A 19,072-nucleotide genomic window follows, 5' to 3' on the forward strand; every position below is an offset into this window, starting at 1 on the left:
CATCTCCAGCCTCTTACCCCATTTCCATTTCTGTTTTAACTCCATTTGTTGCAGTCTTTCCACTGTTTTCCTTTGTGTTCTTGGTATTTAAGTGGTTTAGTTTCTGGCCATCTGCAAGAAGGTGACCATTTGGAGCCACAAGTGTTCAGGTTTCATTCAGCTGATGTGAGAAACCCAGGCATTAATATGAAAAAGTAAAAAATTTTAAAACTCCCCAGGTGGTTCCAGCATGCAACCAGGGTTGACACCCAGCAGCATATCACTGCCCTGTCCTTTCTGAACACAGTAAACATGTACTTCTTATTTCCTCTCCACCCAGCTCATTCCAAGCGAACATCATTCTCCGAGGTGTCAGACACCTACTATACTCACCCTTGATTTACGTGGCCAAGCTCCCGGTCTGCTCGTGCTAAGTTATGAGACTGGAGAGCTGACTTGTTGCCTCGATGGTCTTTCCTTCCTCATCACAGTAACTTGTGACTATATGATCATATTTACTTGTGAAGGATCTGCATGCCGAACTTTCATTTTTTCTCTCCTTTTCCTAATCTACTTCTTCAGGACATCTAGAACCATGCGGGTGCCTGGCCTCTACTTACAACAGAAGGCCCTTTGACAGGGTTGCAGGTTGGTCAGGTAAGTTCTTTCCCAATCAGTGCTCTAAATATTTCTCTTAAAATAATCCTTACAACCCTACAAAATAGATATTATTCTTACTCTACACATGAACCAACCAGAGCCCAAAGGTTAAGGAAGTGGACCCTGAAGCCCTGCGGTTTTCCTGCATGGTATCCTGTGCTCTGAGGGCTGAGGGGCAGGGGTAGTCAGGATGGAGATATGTTAATCAAATTTTTAAAAATGTCTGAGAAGCACTGGTAGAAAGCATGCTGATTAGTGGAGCGCTGTTAAGAAACCCCACCTCCCATCCCAGAGAGAAAACCATAGTGTGTGATGAAGCAGCGGGGACTGGGAGAGGAGCCAGGCTCCAGAATGCCAGAAAATCCACCTTATTGAGCAGACAGCTGAGAACGAGATAAATCCCTCTCTTTTGTCATCACCACGTGGAACATGTAGCTGAAGAGCAGCATGGATTAAACCTGGAGGTTCCAGCTCTGCTTGTGGTCAGCACTGTTCCCCTCTACATCCTGCTCCCTCGTTACTTAAAATGAGGTTTCTTCTACTACAACGTAGACTCCCTGTCCATCAAAATAAGATGTCTGTAGAAAATACAAATCAGATACTAAATGTCTGAATGTACAGTAACTACACTCTAGAATTAAGTCTCTACCTGAGATACTGTTTTCAAAACAAATTACTTCTAGGTCTACATTAAGAAATATGTGTGTCTTTTTCTCTTTTTTTGCCCATACCAGGTGGCGTGAGCGATCTCCCAGCCAGGGATGGGACCCCGGACCCCTGCAGTAGAAGCACAGTGTCCTAGCCACTAGACTTCCAGGGAAGCCCTCAATTCCTGCTTTTAATTGGCTGAATCAAAGGAGAGACTGGCACACCTCCTTTTCACAGCATTAATTTACAATGCCTACTGTGTATTTCTTTAAAGTTGTCATCTTGAAAAAGAGGCATAATTATAAAAAAATAATATCACAAGACATTTGATGTCACTGTCAAGAGTCACAAAATAACTTTAGTAAATGAAATGTTCTCGTGTTCTAGTACTGGATTAAACTTTACCAGGACTTAGGTGTTGACTTGATTTTGTCCATGAACTCTTTCAGAAGTCAGCTCTCCAGTCACCCAGTCTGTGAAAGGGCTTCATGTATCAAGAGTCTTCTGAAGAAACGTGCGCCAGGAGGCTGGCTGTGATAGCCTGAGGGAGCCACTGCCAATGGCCAAGGGGCCTGCTCTGCCAGGACAGGGAAACTGCTGAGGAGACGGCCAGCAGCCTGTGGTTTGGTTTCAACCCCAAGTATAGGTTATGCGTGCTCCTTCAAGCCCTCCTCCCACCCCCAATCACCTGGTTTGGCTAACCAGTGACTATATCACAAACTAATAATGGGAAAAAAAATTGAGAAAGGCCTGTGACAGTTACCAATAAGGACAGTGTGAAGGCATACTCAGTCTTCCTTGATCACTTTCCCTTTGGTTTAGGTAACACAGAAGAATAAAGGGCTGACACAATACTGATTTTACTGAAGAGTGTAATGAAATAAACTGAAGGAAAAAAGAGGAAGATAGTGGAGACACAAAATTTTTACACCAAAATTATGAACAGAAGTCATTTAAAAGAAGAGAAATATTCTACAACAGATGAAGAAAGTTTTAATTTCTTTTCACATTAAACATCGTATACCACAATCAGCTAACAGAAATTACTGTAACATTGGTCAAGATGACATAAAACTAAGGATAAATGTCTGTTATGAGGAAACCTCATTTAATGTCAGTGATGATGTCAGATACTATACTTTTCATAAGAAATAATTTATCTTGAAGAGAAAGTAAAGAAGTCAGATCAAGGAGACATGCTGAGGTTTTAATAAAGAAGAAAAGCTTTGCCTTTCCCAGAATGCTTAAAATCCAGGACAATTTAGGTAGAAGACAGGAATTAAATACCAAGTGCTAGGAGGGTCACAGGCCCGTAACTCAGGCTGCGTTCACAGGACTGAACCTCTGTAGCCCTCACCTTTCAGTGAGTGAGCTACTGTTTCTGGCGGAGGGATCTTCACTGGGATGTGGTATTGATTTTAACTGTCAAGCAGTCCAAATAACTATTTTAAAAAGGGACAGCTGAGTATTTTCATGTACACACTATTAAGGCATCTACATTTTTGGTGTTTTCAGTATATAATTTTACTGCTATTTTTTATTCTTTTTTCATTTTGCACAACAATGATATTAGGTATTAAATGACATTTCTTTCTCTACTAATGATCCAGTTTATCCATTTTGCAAACTCCAAATTGCAGTCTTGTGAAGGGAAATTTATAACATGGGAACACATAGAAAAATACATAGGAAACCAACAGGAAATGTGGTTAGCCATCATAAAATTTCAATAATAATTTAACTGATAGTCTTTAACTTTGGAAAAACAGAATAATTAGAATTAAAATAGGTATTAAAAATAATTACCAGTAGTTTATATTAGGAAAGAATACAGCCATAAATGGCTTAATTGCCCAATTAAGTAACTACCAGATTCTTCTTTAGTCAACACTAACAGAATTCACATTTGAGCCAGTCAATAAAGCATATAAATATTTAACATCTCTTGAATAGAACATCTTAGTGATAACAGAGACTACGTAATTCTACCCATTGTCATGACTGTGCACAAATTAACCAGGTTAAATATCAGAGATACACTGGGAATCCTCCCAAAACTAACAATAGAATATTCAACAAATTTTCTTAAAGATTCAGAAATAAAAATTGAACAGTTATAACATGGATGAGACAGTATTTAAACAACTATCAACCTAATCAAAGACCTTTAAAATTACCACCAAAATGCACTATATTTTTTTATTTAGTGTACAGAAAGAATCTATAAGTATAGGTTGCAGAAAGAAAATGTTTAGTCCTATTTACATTCATTTTAAAACTCTGCTCTATACAAATTTAATTCTGATCAGTATGAACAATATTTTTGTAGATCTACTGCATATAAAGCCTTTCCATCAAAGCATTAACAATGAATAAAATAACCTGATTACCTTTAAACGAAGCTGACTGAAACCATTTACACTTACTGCTTGTAAGGGCCGTGGACACTCATTTCAGTACAGGACATTACGTCAGCCTGCAACTTCATTTTTATAAAGGCTAGAGTTATTTATATGGAATATTGTTCTATATACTACACGCCAATCTATATTTAAGTTCTATAGTTAGGTATTTTATGAGGTTTTTATTAAATATATTCTACACATATTCGCAATTTCACCCAGGAAGAATTTCTTCCCAGTGAAAAAATATAAAATCTTTTATTTTTTTTTTACAGGTTTAGATGAAACTAGCTCATGCTTTAGCGCTGTGCAAATTGTTTTTAGCATATCAATTTTTAAATTATCGGTACAAAACAAAAGAATGGCATCCCTAATCAAGTATGCCTTGAAAATCAGCTTTTGATTTTAATACAATTGCAAGCACTAATACCCAAGGCAAACTACATAAGGAAACAAAATTAGTCCTATGGAGAATTTTTAATTTTAAGAATTCATCTGAGCTCTCATTAATGAGTAAGTATGACACGGGACACAGAGATGAGCAATAATTACGGAAAATTGAATTTGCTGATATTCAAATACATAAAAGTGGTGAATCAATGAGGTTTTCTAATATTTCTGTGCAATCATGGAAATCTACGAGTGACTGGAACTACCCCCCGCGTTAAGGCTAAGACGCGCGCGTTCCCTCTTGTGCTGTGTGAACAAGCCCCCAGTCAGTCTGACTGGAGTGCACGTGTGAAGGAAAAACAACTAGCTTCACGAGCCCTCTGCTGAGCACTTCCAACAACAGGCACATTGTGTCTTTTCATTTGTTGCAGTGAGAATAGCCGCGCTCAGGGCAGGATTCTGTGCCAGTGCAGCCGCCATGGCTGACTTCGGTAGAATTCACCCAACATTTTAGTTTCTTTTCTATTTTTTCCTCTCATGTTGGCCCAGCAATTAACTTCATTAATTGCTGAATGTCTTCCAGTGTGGATTTGCACATATGAGTATTTCTAGGTACCATAAACCATGTTATAAATTCTGCTGATGAAGAAAATAACTGTCAATTATTTTTAGTGCAAAATTGTATTTGGAACACTTGATTTGTTAGTTCTGGTGATGAAAACTTTTGTGGCAGGAAAATGGTTTCTGCTATGAAAAATCACTTGTTAACTTTTCCCCTGGAGATTGACTTGCATTCAAAAATCAATTTAAATTTATATTTTAAAACTGCTTAACATAAACAAAACTACTAGGAATAAAAGTCATAGTGAAAAATGTCCTTGGTTCTTTTTACTTTCATGAGAGAAGATGACAGTGTCCACGTGGTGGTTGAGGTCCATGGGTCTACAGGCAGACGCTTCCTGAAGGTTCTGAAGCGATGCCGGGTCACCCCTGGCCCGGCAGCATGAAAGACAAAGACCACGCCACACGCGCCAGGTAGACCGCTTACAGGATGACACAACAGTTACTCTCTCCAGTCTTTTCACGATTCCTCTGACCTAGGGAAGTGAAAAGAAGCCTTGTTTATATAAAGATGCTTGGGGGAAGCAGAGGGATTCCAGCATAATAAGAAACAGGGATATTTTTTTTTTTTGCTTAATGTTGGCATTTTTTTTTTAATTAAAAGGCTATAATAAATACCCTTTTAGTTTTAGCCTGTTTCCAAAATGCCTGGTTATCTGCTTAGCGAGCTCTGACCATACACTATGAGAACATCCTGTCCTCAGAATGTCCAAGAGAACTGGAGCCATTTGTGAACGCCTGCCTCTGTGGCGCAAGGCAGGAAGCTCCCAGCACACAGCTCACCTTGGGAGTTTGGCTCTGGCAAGGTCTCTCTGGCCACCAAATGCATCACTGTTGTTTTGCCAAAAGGAAGCTTTAATGCTGTGTGAAAAGAAGACAGTTTGTTACACATACATCAACCTACTGGAATCACTCACCAGAATTGAGACCACTTTAAAAGCTGACTGCTTTCTGTATGACTTCCTCAACAGACAGCACTTCTTACTGGATACAGCATTTATTACATAATGAAATTAGGTTAATATTATCAGAAGCAATTTTTATAATTCAGAAATTATTTAGCTATGACTATTAGTTTGACATATAAAAACATAGTGTAAGGAAGGAGACGAGAAAATACATAATTGCTTAACCTAATTTTATTTAGTCACCTAATAAAATTCCTGCATCAAAGAGGTCACCACAATGTAGAAATAGAAGAAATGACATATTAATGATTTTAAACATAATAATTTTATTATTTTCAACCTTATATTCTTCTATTAGAAAACAATTTTCTTTAAAAGGTTATTTTAAATAAATGAATCACTGTTTGGCATTATTAATAATCACTGTTTTCTATTCAAGCCTTTAAAAGGTTTTTCTCATTTATAAGTAACAATTTTTGTTATGAAATCTTTCAGAAACAGAGTAATATAATACACCCATGTATCTATGGACCAGTTACACAAAGTAAATTCCTTTGTCATTCTGTGTATACAATGAGAAGCAGACAGTGCAGCTACGGCCTGGAGTTGTTTCTGCAGTTGCAATGTTCTAGTTCTGAGTTTCAATCTACTCCCCTCACTTGGAATTAAAGGCAGGCTCAGATCAGCACCCAACAAGCTCGGTCCTCCTGCTACCCGCTATTTAAATCTTCCCTATAGGATGACGGTTAATAAGAGCCCTAATAATCTTCAATATTCCTAATATTTCATATGATCAACGTGACTTTCCATCTTATTTAACGCTAGCCAGCCACTATTTGGTCTATTCTCTTAACTTCCAAAGTTGAAGTGAAGCGTAACGGCCCCCAAATACACAGTAGGCTGAAACAAGAGGAGTGCCCTTACTGGATAATCTCCTGGGCCTGCTTTAAGACTGAAATGCAAACAAAATTTTATCCTACCAAACGTTTCACTAAAAGTATTGGGAAAGCCTGACTGAATTTGCAAAGTCCACACACCAAGCTATGGACCACTCTCACACCGCTTCCTGACCGCAGGCAGCCAGCCCTGCATTAAGGGCGCATCCTGCCACTCACTCACTGTGAGATGGGTTCTGAGTGCTATCTGCCTCCCCCTGATGCCTCAGTTTCCCCCACCCAAACTGGGAGACAAATTCGAGCACCCGGCCCTTACCACTGTATTGATTAAAAGAAACAACCCAGGAAGTGCCTACCTCAGGGCTTGGCCCAAAGCAGCACCCCATAAATTTTATTTTGATCACCATTATCATCTTTCTGAGCAGCAAGAAAAATGGGTCTCAGAGAACAGGTGTGCAAACTGAGATGCAAATGTGGAGAAACACTGTGGTCAGGCCTAGGAAGCTGCTGCGGGGCTTACCGATTTAGGCTACACATCTGATTACTGTTCTTCTCCATCTGAATTTCAATTCGAAAGAGCAGACACTGACACTAATGGTATCAGAGGAGAAAGAGGAAGAGGGATACGAGACCTGAGACGCCCTCTCGCCTTCACTGTGGGGGCTCTGCCTTCTGCTGTGGCAGTGCACGCTTCACACAGGAGCCACTGGGGACGACACACCCCTAGCAAAGAGGGAGATGGAGAGGGGGACTGGGTGTGCAGAAATCTGCATTTAAAGGAAGATTCTGACACCCACGGGGTGACAGGGTTACAGTACAGAGCAACCCTCAAGCCGTGTAGAGCACACCCAGGCCTGCTCCACGCTTGCCATTCAACTGTGTGACCCTGCGCACTGTCTCCTCATTACTCACATTTAAGAATATAGGAGAAAAAGAAAGACAGTAACCAAAACCCCCCAAGGGGTGAATGTCATTACCCAGATTTACTGATAACTTAGAGGATCCAGGTTATACTCTCATGTTATTTGTCTAAATCACAAGACCAGAGAGATGGTTTGGTTTTGAAAAGATTGACAGCAACATAGTAATAATGTAAGTCAATCTATTAATCATTCAAAAATAAATCCCAAAAAGCAATCAATGATTTGATTTTAACACAAATTCTATGATCTTTAACATGAAGTTGGACCTTTAGAGCCACAACAGAGAGGTAATTAAATTAAGTAGGTGAGAAAATGCTCACACAGGTCAACACTTAAAGGGAAGTGGAGTCTCAAGACGCACTCATGGAGTCAATACGCCACGTCTCCCAGTGACATTCCAAGAGTTACTTGAGGCACAGATAATCAAAGAAAGACTAAAATACGGGGTCCCACTTTCAATGAATGTGAAATTCATGGAACAGCCATGGACAACACTTCTAACTATATACTGAAACGTTCTATCTATCTGTCATAATAAACATTTGCATTCATCTGCTCCAGCCCTCATCACACAGTATTTTAACAGTGAATTTTATCTGCTTCTACTATCTAATACCAGAGTACCTTGAAGGAAGAGATTCTATCTTTTTCAATCCTGTATCTTTAACTGTTTAGGACTGTTGTCACATAAGAAATAAATAGACGCTGAATGAGCGAGTGAATGAATGAAAAGAGCCTACCTTGAAGGAAGATCAGATTAAACATTTCAATTGTTAGGTTTAGAGGAAAAAACTCATGACTATATGTATACAAAGATACATTAAGGTAGATCACCTCCTCTGCCTACAAATTTCTATTGATAATTATAATGTATGTGAAATACTGGTACTTAAAACCAAATTCTGCTCATGGTAGAAAATGCACCCCCATGAGGGGGCACTATTGAGCCACGTCTCTTCATTCACACGTGAAGAGCAGTAATAACTAACACAGTGTGTAATAGGTGCCAAGCACTGTTCTGAGGCACTATGGTTATTCTACCTTACTGATGAGGAGACCGCAACACCAGGACAGAGAGCAGGCAAGGAACTGGCTCGAGGTCACGGAGCTAGTGAGCAGTGCAGCTAAGCTCCCACACGGACAACCTGGCTCTAAGGCCTGCTCTTCCAGTCGCTATGCTTCACTGGTTCTCTAACATGACTCGCTTACCTGTATTTCTGCATGATTAGCAATTCCATCAATTACAGTCAAAATGAAAAACATCCCTTCAATATTATATCTGAAAATCCACCATCATAAACTTTGCCGCATTTGTGTCTGGATTTAACTTAAAAATATGACATCTAAATTACATTATCCAGAGGTAAAATTAAACTACATTTATAAAATAATAAGTGTGGATTCCCGTCTCTAATGGCTTAAGAGTATATTTTACAAGGCGGTAAACACTTAAGCATAGAGCTGAAATTAGAATGCAAAATGCAAAAATGTAGACATACCAAAAACTGGGCAAAATTCATAGAGCTTGAAATTGTATGTTTTTAGCAAAACCAGACATGAGCATCTAAACAAACAAATGAGTGATGCTGCTGCAAGACAGGCACTAAGTCCCATTACAAAGGTGACCATTACCTCCTAATGTGACATTTCCGTGCAGAAATCTTCCTTGATAAATAAGGCGTAGAATATTTGGACTGCTGACCTGCTCTTCTTCCCAGTCTGAAAAGAACCAGGGAATTGTTAGGTGCATTTCAACATAAAATTAAGGCATTATCACACTGTTCTAAAATTCTGATCCCATTCAGATGAAGAGTATCACAGAGGACACCTGGAGCTTCCTGCTAACTGGAATAATCACGAGTCTCGCAAGCACTGTTCTCGCTGCTTCTCACTACACAGCAGGAACTGCTTAAGATTAGTCTTTGCTTCTTAAAGAACACTAAAATGTGCCCAAACACAGTCCTGAAGTTTAAAAACTAAAACAAATGAGTTGGGGAAAGTCTAATCCTGGTTAAAAAGAAGTCAGTTGAAAATTAATTTTAATTATCAAAATAACAGAAAACATCGCAATATTCCAGTATCTGTATCTGTTAAAACATATATTTGAGGCTGGGAACAGTAGGTTTAACAAAGATTTTTAAAAGCATTAGCATGTTGGTAAAGAGCATAACAAAAAAAAAATTATACCTCAGTAACTAGAAAATTAAAATGTTAAAAGCAGAACAGTGTCTACTTTTTCATAATGTGGATAACTTTATTGTTTTTAAGCCAACTGATAAACATTCCAGAAGATATAATTTTAGTTCACTTTACCCAAAATTCTCAGAATGAACTTGAAAAGCAACAGATATCACAAGGTACTATACAAGTATGAAATCTAGGATGATGTACAAAGATAATCGAAAGGCAACTGGTGTGTAGAATGGATAACAGAATACTTCAGTTTACAGTATAACTTACCTTATTATGGTAAAACACGGAATACGATTCTGTCAGAATAGTGGCCTGAGGACACTGTATCATGACAAAGTATGGGGTCAGTAATTTTCACTACCTTGTAGATATAGAATTTTAAGTTGTGATTTCGATAGAGATTTGAGAATTCCATCATCAGCTTTCTTAAGAATTCTAGCATCATGTGTGTGTTTCCTACAGAAGTTTCTGCTTTCATGAGATAACTGTCAACACAAAAACTAGTTTAAAACACTCCCAAGAGCAAGTGACAGAAGATAAAGGAGGTGAGTGGAGGGCTCTCGCTTTTGCCTTGTTTTGACTGTTCAAGATGATGGAGTGAGTTTGATACCACCAGTGCCTGTCGGTGACTCAGCATGGCGGGAAAGGAGAGATGACCCCAGCCCTACCCCCAGCCTCTCCCCCGTCCATCCCCCTTCAGTTGCCCTCTGACTCCCATGGTCCCAGGCCCCTCTCCTCCAGAAGGAAGACCAAATAAGTTGTTAACACTTTGGTATGGATTACTTTGAATTCATCACACCCAAGATTATTGTGAGTAGAGTATTTCCTTTAGCATTGTTCATTATGTCAATAAATTAGGAAAACTCAGCAGTGGCCACAGGACTGGAAAAGGTCAATTTTCACTCCAATCCCCAAAAAGGGCAATACCAAAGAATGTTCAAACTATTGCACAATTGCACTCATTTCACATGCTAGCAAGGTAATGCTCAAAATCCTTCAAGTTAGGTTTCAACAACAGGTGAACTGAGAACTCTCAGATGCACAAGCTGGATTTAGAAATGGCAGAGGAACAGGAGATCAAACTGCCAACACCCACTGGATCATAGAAAAAGCAAGAGATTCCAGAAAAACATCTATTTCTGCTTCACTGATTATGCTAAAGCCTTTAACTCTGTCAATCACAACAAACTATGGAAAATTCTTAAAGGGATGGGAACACCAGACCACCTTACCTGCCTCCCTCCTGAGAAACCTGTATGCAGGTCAAGAAGCAACAGTTAGGACCTGGACATGGAACAACAGATTGGTTCCAAATTGGGAAAGGATTTTACATCAAGGCTGCATACTGCCACCTTGCTTATTTAACTTATATGCAGAGTACATCATGTAAAATGCTGGGCTGGATGAAGCACAAGCTGGAATCAAGAATGCCAGGAGAAATATAACTAAGATCATGGCATCCACTCCCATAACTTCATGGCAAATAGATGGGGAAACAACAGAAACAATGACAGACTTTATTTTCTTGGACTCCAAAAATCACTGCAGATGGTGACTACAGCCATGAAATAAAAAGACATTTGCTCCTTGGAAGAAAAGCTATGACGATCGTAGACAGCATATTAAAAAGCAGAGGCATCACTTTGCTGACAAAGGTCCATATAGTTAAAGCTATGGTTTTTCCAGTAGTCATATATGGACGTGAGAGTTGGACTATGAAGAAGCTGAGCGTCAAAGAACTGATGCTTTTGAACTTTGGATTTGGAGAAGGCTCTTTAAAGTCCCTTGGACTGAAAGGAGATTCAACCAGTCCATCCTAAAGGAAATCAGTCCTGACTATTCATTGGACTAAAGCTGAAGCTGAAGCTTCAGTACTTCGGTACCTGATGCAAAAAGCTAATTCACTGGAAAAGACCCTGATGCTGGGAAAGATAGAGGGCAGGAGAAGAAGGAGGCAACAGAGGATGAGATGGTCGGATGGCATCAATGAATCAATGGACATGAGTTTGAGCAGACTCTGGGAGACAGTGAAGGACAGGGAAGCTCCACACGCTGCAGTCCATGAGGCCTCAGAGTTGGATACACCTTAGCCACTACACAAACAACATCACTCTCAGACATTTGAAAATGCTTTTCACAGTCTTACTTATCTATCCTGCCTGGCTGTGAAGACAATCCAGTATTCTAAGTTTAGTTACTTCAGCTCTTCTGAAATTCCTTCTTATCTATGACCTTTAGCTCCAGTATCTGATTCAGGAGCTAGTATTGACTTGTTCCTTGGTTATCAGCAAGAAGACCCAGTCATTTCAAAGTATTTGTCTAAAGCATTATTTCTTAAACTCAGGTCTATGAGGTTCTTTGGGTCTGAAAGTCCTCATCAAGAGTTTTTAGATTGTGTTTTCATTTTAATGATAACCTGGATGAGATTATCTAGATAATTCAAATTATTACCTTACAACCAAGTACAGCCTTGGGACTTTAGTGCTCATGTATGAGTTTAAGCTTATGACTGTACTGGTACCAAGCAGTACTACTTTAATTGTCAAGAGGTTAACAAGAAAAGAACAAAGGTCGACTTAATACATAAATGACACGTTCCTGTCAGTGAAGGCTGAATGACAATTTGGTACACTGTGTGAATGAAGGGTCTGTGGTAAATCCACACATAACTGGGTTCTCATATAGCCAGTGGGCGAAGAGGCACGCCATACTCCACAGTACCATATCCATGGGGCAAGCAGTGAGTGAGTTTTAGCAAAAATATGCCACGTGGCACATTAAAGTTGTTAACTTGAACATTACTGGTTTTAGAGCTATATTTGCATTTTCTTTGTAGATCTGTTTTAGTTTTATGGTCTATAGAAGTTAATAAGGATTAAAGACTTTCTTCTAAAAGTGTTTCATATAACATTATTTTCAGTTGAGCAGTACTGATCTAATTGATTCATTTTGCATACACTGTGTTCTTTGTTAATACAAGTCTTGTGCTTTAAAAGTACAAACTGTTTTGGTTAGCTCCTCTGTCCATGGGATCTCTAGGCCAGAACACCGGAGTGGGTAGCCTTTCCCTTCTGAGGGGATCTTCCCAATCCAGGGATCGAATCCAGGTCTCCCGCATTGCAGGTGGATTCTTTACCGTCTGAGCCATCAGCGAAGTCCAGTAAAGTTAGTGAAATCAGCACAAACAGTCGTGTCACTAGGTACATGCAATTAAGAGGATCAAAATGACCTGGGTTAGCTTCATAGGAAGAGAATAAGTTGAAGACTCGTTTGAGGACGGCACGAGTCTTATTACATGGAAAAGAACCAGAGAAAGGATTTCTCTCTCTCTCAAACACACACACACACACACACACACACACACACGCGCGCGCACACACACACACACAAACGCACACACTCCAAAATTCTGTCATGGATATTGGCTTGAAAATGCAAAGCATAAATGGATTTTATACCTTCTTGACCTTGGAGTAGTTCAGAAAACACAGGAAGTGACATGAATGAGATATTCACTTTCTGTCAAATGCAGGTTGTGTACAGAATAGACCAAAAATAAAAAAAAATGTGTTATAATTTGTTACAGATGGTTTTCTTTGTTTTTACTTGGTGCTTTGGTGTAAAGAGTTACTGATATGAAAGTGTGTGTGTGTGTTAGCTACCTTGTGTTTTCCTTTAAAAGATAATTTTCTTTTACATTAAAACAGCTGTAAGGCCACCGAGCGACCTGATGCCCAGGCTCCTTTACCATTCTGCAGTGAGGGAGCTGAAAGGCCAAACCCAGCAGGGATGCGGCAGCCCCTTCAACTTTAAGCCTTGTACCCTCAATCATTTGCTTGTTTTCTTGTATTTTACTTCAACTTTTTCAAAATGTCTGTGAAACAAGGCAGGGCATAAAGAACCAACATTACTCATTCTCAAGAGAAAACCACCACTCACCCATCGGCCAGTTGTCATACACGTGCTTTGCGATGTCAGAAGCAGAATCATTAGGAGAAAATAGGAACTCTTTCGTTTTCCCGCTTACCAAGATGAGGCGCAAGTTTATCTGAAAGAAGATAATGATTCTTTTAAAGTCTTAACATTTTTAAAGTAAAATAACGACTTTTCATTTCAATCACATTCTCAATTATTACTAATGCCATTTTCTGTTTTTTATTTACTTAAATTCTGAAAAGATTCTTTTTAAAGGTCTGGAATTTGAGACATAATTTTATTTTCATTATTTAATACGTGTGTGTGTGTGTGTGTGTGTGTGTGTGTTTACCATATAAATGAACAAAGGGAAAGCAAAATTCATTACGCTTTTAAATTTACTCCAGCAATGTTCAGAACTGGACTTTTACAGGTTATCACTATAACTATAAAATATACATTTTCCATTGAACAGCTAATACAAGTTGTTACCCTGCAGATCACATCACTAAATAGGAAAAAAAAATTCAGCTGCTAATATGCTTCTTAGAAAAAAGGAAGAGAAAAAATAAATTATATATAACTTTTTATCCTATAAAAATCATTCAAACCTAAACAAATTAACCAGAAACTAATTTTGAAGAACTTTATTAGTTAATTGGAAGAGTCAGTAACAGCAGTTCCTTTAATCCCAATTACATGATCATTCACTTTCGTGGAGCTCTGTGTAACAAAGAACACAGATGCACCCTCAGTGGAAAACCTGAGATGGACAGTTGAATTAACATTTTTGAGAGCCACTGGATTTACAGTTCCAAGCCAATATATATTTGCTTATACCATTCTTAATATAGTTTCCAAAATGTTCACTTTAAAATTTTTATCTTTGTCCATAATTAACAATTTTTTTCAACAACAATATTCATTCATCTCCCTTATAAGTAATAGATATATAGGTGAGGTTTTCTATACCTATAAGGCCTGTTATATGAGAGGAGATAACACCTTCCTAAACAAGAAGGGCACAGCCAGAGCCCAGCTTCTCTACACACAGAGCACAGAGACTGCCAACGCACCAGGTCACCCAAGCTCTCCTCCTCAGTTACTGACATCTTTCTATTATTATTAAAAACCCAGTAAACCTGTAAGATGACACAGTCTACAGTGAATAAACTGGAATCTACTGCAGCACCACCAAGATACCAGTCACTCATTTACCATCCGCCACCACCACAGCCACTGCTGTTCCCAGCACCTCAAATCGCCACTTAGAAAAGGAACTGATAATTATAAAATATCTCCTCTCGCAAAATGCTATACACACCCACCTCTGCATTCAACGGGATGTAACTGGATTTCACAGCAGATGGAGCAGAATCAGGTTCCAAATTAGGAACTGTATTCTAACTGCTATGTACCCTATTATCTCAATTTTTAAAGTATTTCAAAAGATAAAAGAAGTCAGGTGAAAAGCCCTTTCGATATGACCTGTGAGAATTTTTTGCTGCCTTTCCTAAATAAAATGAAATCATACCAAAGAACTTAATACAGGAAGAGGTCTGATGAAACAACACTGTTGGAAAGAAGTAATTTGATCCGGAACCGTAAGTTCCATTAGAATAAAATTCAAGGAAGGATTTACAATAAGGATTCAGTTGTAAGAAAGCACCACCTTCTTTCTTTCCCACAACAGATGAGTAATGAGTGACTGCCAAAGCAAGGAGCCTACTGTCTACAAAACACAGTGTGAATTTTAGTTCTCACACATACATCACTATTTAACACTGTCTCTTTATGTGTGAATATGGGTAAATATCTATTTGCTTTGAACTTACAAGGAATCTTTTAATAGCTTCAAACTACTGCGGAAGGGCCCTTCAGCCATTAATGCCCAAGAAATTATGCCCTTCAAAATGGGTCAGCCACATGTCTGCTTCACTCAGAAAGAAATATAATTAAATCCACGCTTCCTAAGAGTTATGTAAATGATAGGAACCTACTATTTCCTGGGATCAACTTTTAAGTTAAAAATTAGTTTCTACTGAGCTTTTATTCAAGTTATAATATTTTAAAATAACAAAAATAGGAGAAGAGGACTTAACCATTATTTTCCACAAAGGTTACACTGACACATACTTTAAATTTTCCCTAATATCCATCAGCAAGAAAATGGAAAAATAAATGATAGTGCATGCCCATCATGGAAGCTTCCTACAATCATTAAATGACATGAGATACAGACTTATATGATTTGATGTGGAAAGACATCCACAATGTATTAAACAAAAAATAAAACACACACCTCCACCTCATAAATACATAATGCTAACTGCATTCATGCTGCGAAGTTCTCGGCTTTTCCTATTTTAAACCTGATACAATCACTGTCACTAATTAGCTCTTTCACATTTCAAAATCAACGGTCTAACAAATTTATGTTTATCAAGATGATCAGAATGTTGAAAACTTTTGGCCTGTAGATGTGCCTGACACAGTTAACTTTTGTTTTAAACGTTTACAGGTGGACATGAACTTTTCAGTGTGACACATATACTCTCAATTTACTCACGCTGGTCTGCTTTATACACTTATACTTGGGTGGCCACAGAAATTAAGTTTATAATTCATGGTACAGTTTCAAAGTGGCTTTGAGCTACAAACTGAGAAAAAAAAAAAGTAAATCTTGAAGCAATCATCCCAACATCTAGCTATATAGGTTGGTCAGTAGTTAGTTGTTTTTATAGTATAGTTAGGATTTCCTCAGCGGGTAAAGAGGGCAATGCAGGAGACAAAGGAGATGTAGGTTTGATCCCTGGGTCAGGAAGATCCTCTGGAGAAGAAAATGACAACCCACTCCAGTGTTCTTGCCTGAAAACTCCCATGGACAGAGGAACCTGGTGGGCTACAGTCCATGGGGTCGCAAAGAGTCGAATACCACCGAGCAACTAAGCAAGCACATTATAGGTAGAATCTATCACGCTTATTCAGCTTAAATGTCAATTACAGCTCCTCTCAGTAAACGTATAGCAATCCCTAAAAATGTGAGCTAGTTTCTTTAGAAAGATTAAGTATTAATTATTTAAATACTTTTAAATGAAAGACCTTTTTTCTTCTTTGAACCCAAGGTAAGTCAACCTATAAAATACCTTAAAAGAATCTCTGCTTGTGAGGTACTGGGATTCTCAACACATCAACAGTGGGTTACAAACAACACTCTTATTTACAGCTTAAAATGTGATATACTCATATACATACTCATCTAAAAACAAAACAGTTCATCAGGACTCTGAATGACTTGGTAGGAGATGGAGTTCTTATTACAGAATAACACACCCAAGGGATGGCACTTAGACCATCCAAATGAATGATATACATTTTATAATTACTTTGGAGGCAAAACAAATCAAAACAAGACTATCAGTGAAGCAGAACTACCATGATCATTTCCTGTAAAGCCAATGGAAACAAAAGAAGCTCTTTCATGCATATAATTTCAAGTTTTTGGTTTTTTTTTTTTTTAAGATTTTCGGTCAAACTTATTGTGATTCCTATTTGTTGGATTATATCGATTTGGAGAAATCTTATCTACAGCTTAATTCACTCAACAATTTGTTTTGAGTAGGTCAGGATGGGAAAAAAGTAAGAGGAAAGAGGGGGAATGGAAGATGGGATTAACTGGAACAGCCTTTGGAAATAAAGCAGGAGACTATGGAGATGGACCATGCCCTCTGAAAGAAATATGACCATTTTTCACAAAGAGATCAACGCACTGATCAAAAGGGGAACTCCTGACTTCTCCGAGAGTCTCTGAGGAGCAGAGTGAGTCCCGGGGCACACAGGGGAGGGCTCTGCCTGCACCTTTGTGGGGCTCATTCGTGCCTGTTTTTGCTAAAGGACAGGTAAGTGGCCAGTGGGAAAGAGATCAGACTTTCTTCGCAAATCACTTTTAAAAAGTTCTCAATTTATCTCAAGGGGATGATATAGAGTTTAAAAAAAAAAAAGTCAATTCAAAAGACGACGTGGTATATATGATTCCATTTATACAATATTTTTGAAATTACTAAGTAAGAGATGGAGAGCAGTGGTGGCCGGGCTCTAGGAAGAGGGGAAGACAGAGAACGGCTGTTTCTATACAGGGACGATAGGGATCCTCGGGGTGAACTGAAACGCGTGCTGCTGGTAAGCAGCCTGTGAATCTGCACAGGACTACATACACACAGACACTAATGAGAGCATGCTAAATTGGAGAGCTCCGAACAGAGCCTGTGGATTTTATCAGCGTCCATTCCCTGAGGCTACTGAACTAGTTATAAGATGCTAGCTATCATTAGCGAAAACTAGGTGAAGGGTGTATGGGATTTCCCTGTATTATTTCTTTCTATCCCATGTAAATCCATAATTATCGCAAAAAGATTATTTTAAAAAATTAAGAGCTTGACTTCCTAAAAATGTATACAGTATTGTATGTTTGTCTTTACTTATGTTTCTTATTTTTATGAAGGTGAATAGTGCTTTTTAAAAAATAATCCTGTATCAAAATAGCTACTTGATCTAGAGTAAAAATATAAACTATCAGTGACTTAAGGTATGAGGCTGAAAATAGATAAAATTTTTTTTTCTAGACCTATGGACTTAAATGGCATGTTTTGAATTTCTGTTAACTGCATGTTTAAGAAAAATGGAACTAAGGAGGAATATGTTCATGTTTCTACACAGGACTGATTAAAAACAAATTATTCAAATAACTGCAGTGCTTAGATATGATAATTACATATTCATAAACTTTCTTTTAGTTGTTCATTTATTTAGACATTTTCTGAAACAGATACAGTGCTTGGTGCCTAATTACAAAATATTTAACGTGAAACTTCTGGAGATTTCATACCCTGGAAGCTAGGAGGCATACAAACAACTGAGTGTGGAGGAGGGGGTGGCTACAAAGCGCTCAACAAGTGTTTGCCAAATGAATATAAAAGAGAAAGGAAAGGAGAACCTGTGATTTGGAGATTCCAGGGTAGGGTGTGTAATGTCCAGTGGCCAGAAGTAAAACCGCGACTACCCATGCACCTAGTTGGTACTCAGTCTATCGGACTCTGATGCTATCACTCACATCTCAGAGTCCTGGGAACGACAGGAGAGATATTAGCAAGTGGGAGGCTGAGTGCTGAACCCAGGGCACCGCCACCACCAATACCCGCTTTGTGCCACCCAGCTCAAGTGACCAGGGGCCCAGGCAGACTCCTCAGCAAGGTCTCCGTGATTATCCTGTCACTCCAGCCCCTCTTGCCCCACCATGCCCCAGTTGCATGGACCTTCTTTCAGGGCCTCAAGCTGCCAAGCTCTTTGCCTCAAGGCCTGCATCCAGGTTGTTCCTACGGCTGAAATGCTCACTGCCCCACTCCAATCCACACACTCTGGGCTCACATGTTTGAGAGGGGATGGCATAAAAAAATTCCCCTGCACCTAGTCACCCTGGATGAAGTGATAAAACTACATTTTCAAACAAAGAGCAGGAGAAGAATTTCAAAATATAACCG

General features: G+C 38.8%; 1 protein-coding gene across 1 annotated transcript in view; it reads right to left on the reverse strand.

Moving 5' to 3' along the window:
• Nucleotides 2,143-19,072, reverse strand: part of UBL3 (ubiquitin like 3) — a 48,568-nt gene continuing 31,638 nt past the window's right edge. The window contains exons 2-5 of the mRNA XM_005687541.3: nt 13,560-13,668; nt 9,060-9,146; nt 5,484-5,561; nt 2,143-5,176 (exon numbers count right to left, since the gene is read on the reverse strand). Of these exons, the coding sequence (XP_005687598.1) occupies nt 5,124-5,176; nt 5,484-5,561; nt 9,060-9,146; nt 13,560-13,668 (327 nt within the window). The 3' untranslated portion in view covers nt 2,143-5,123. The remainder of the gene's footprint in view (nt 5,177-5,483; nt 5,562-9,059; nt 9,147-13,559; nt 13,669-19,072) is intronic.

This window comes from Capra hircus, chromosome 12 (genome assembly GCF_001704415.2).
Source record: "Capra hircus breed San Clemente chromosome 12, ASM170441v1, whole genome shotgun sequence".
NCBI classification, from domain to species: domain Eukaryota; kingdom Metazoa; phylum Chordata; class Mammalia; order Artiodactyla; family Bovidae; genus Capra; species Capra hircus.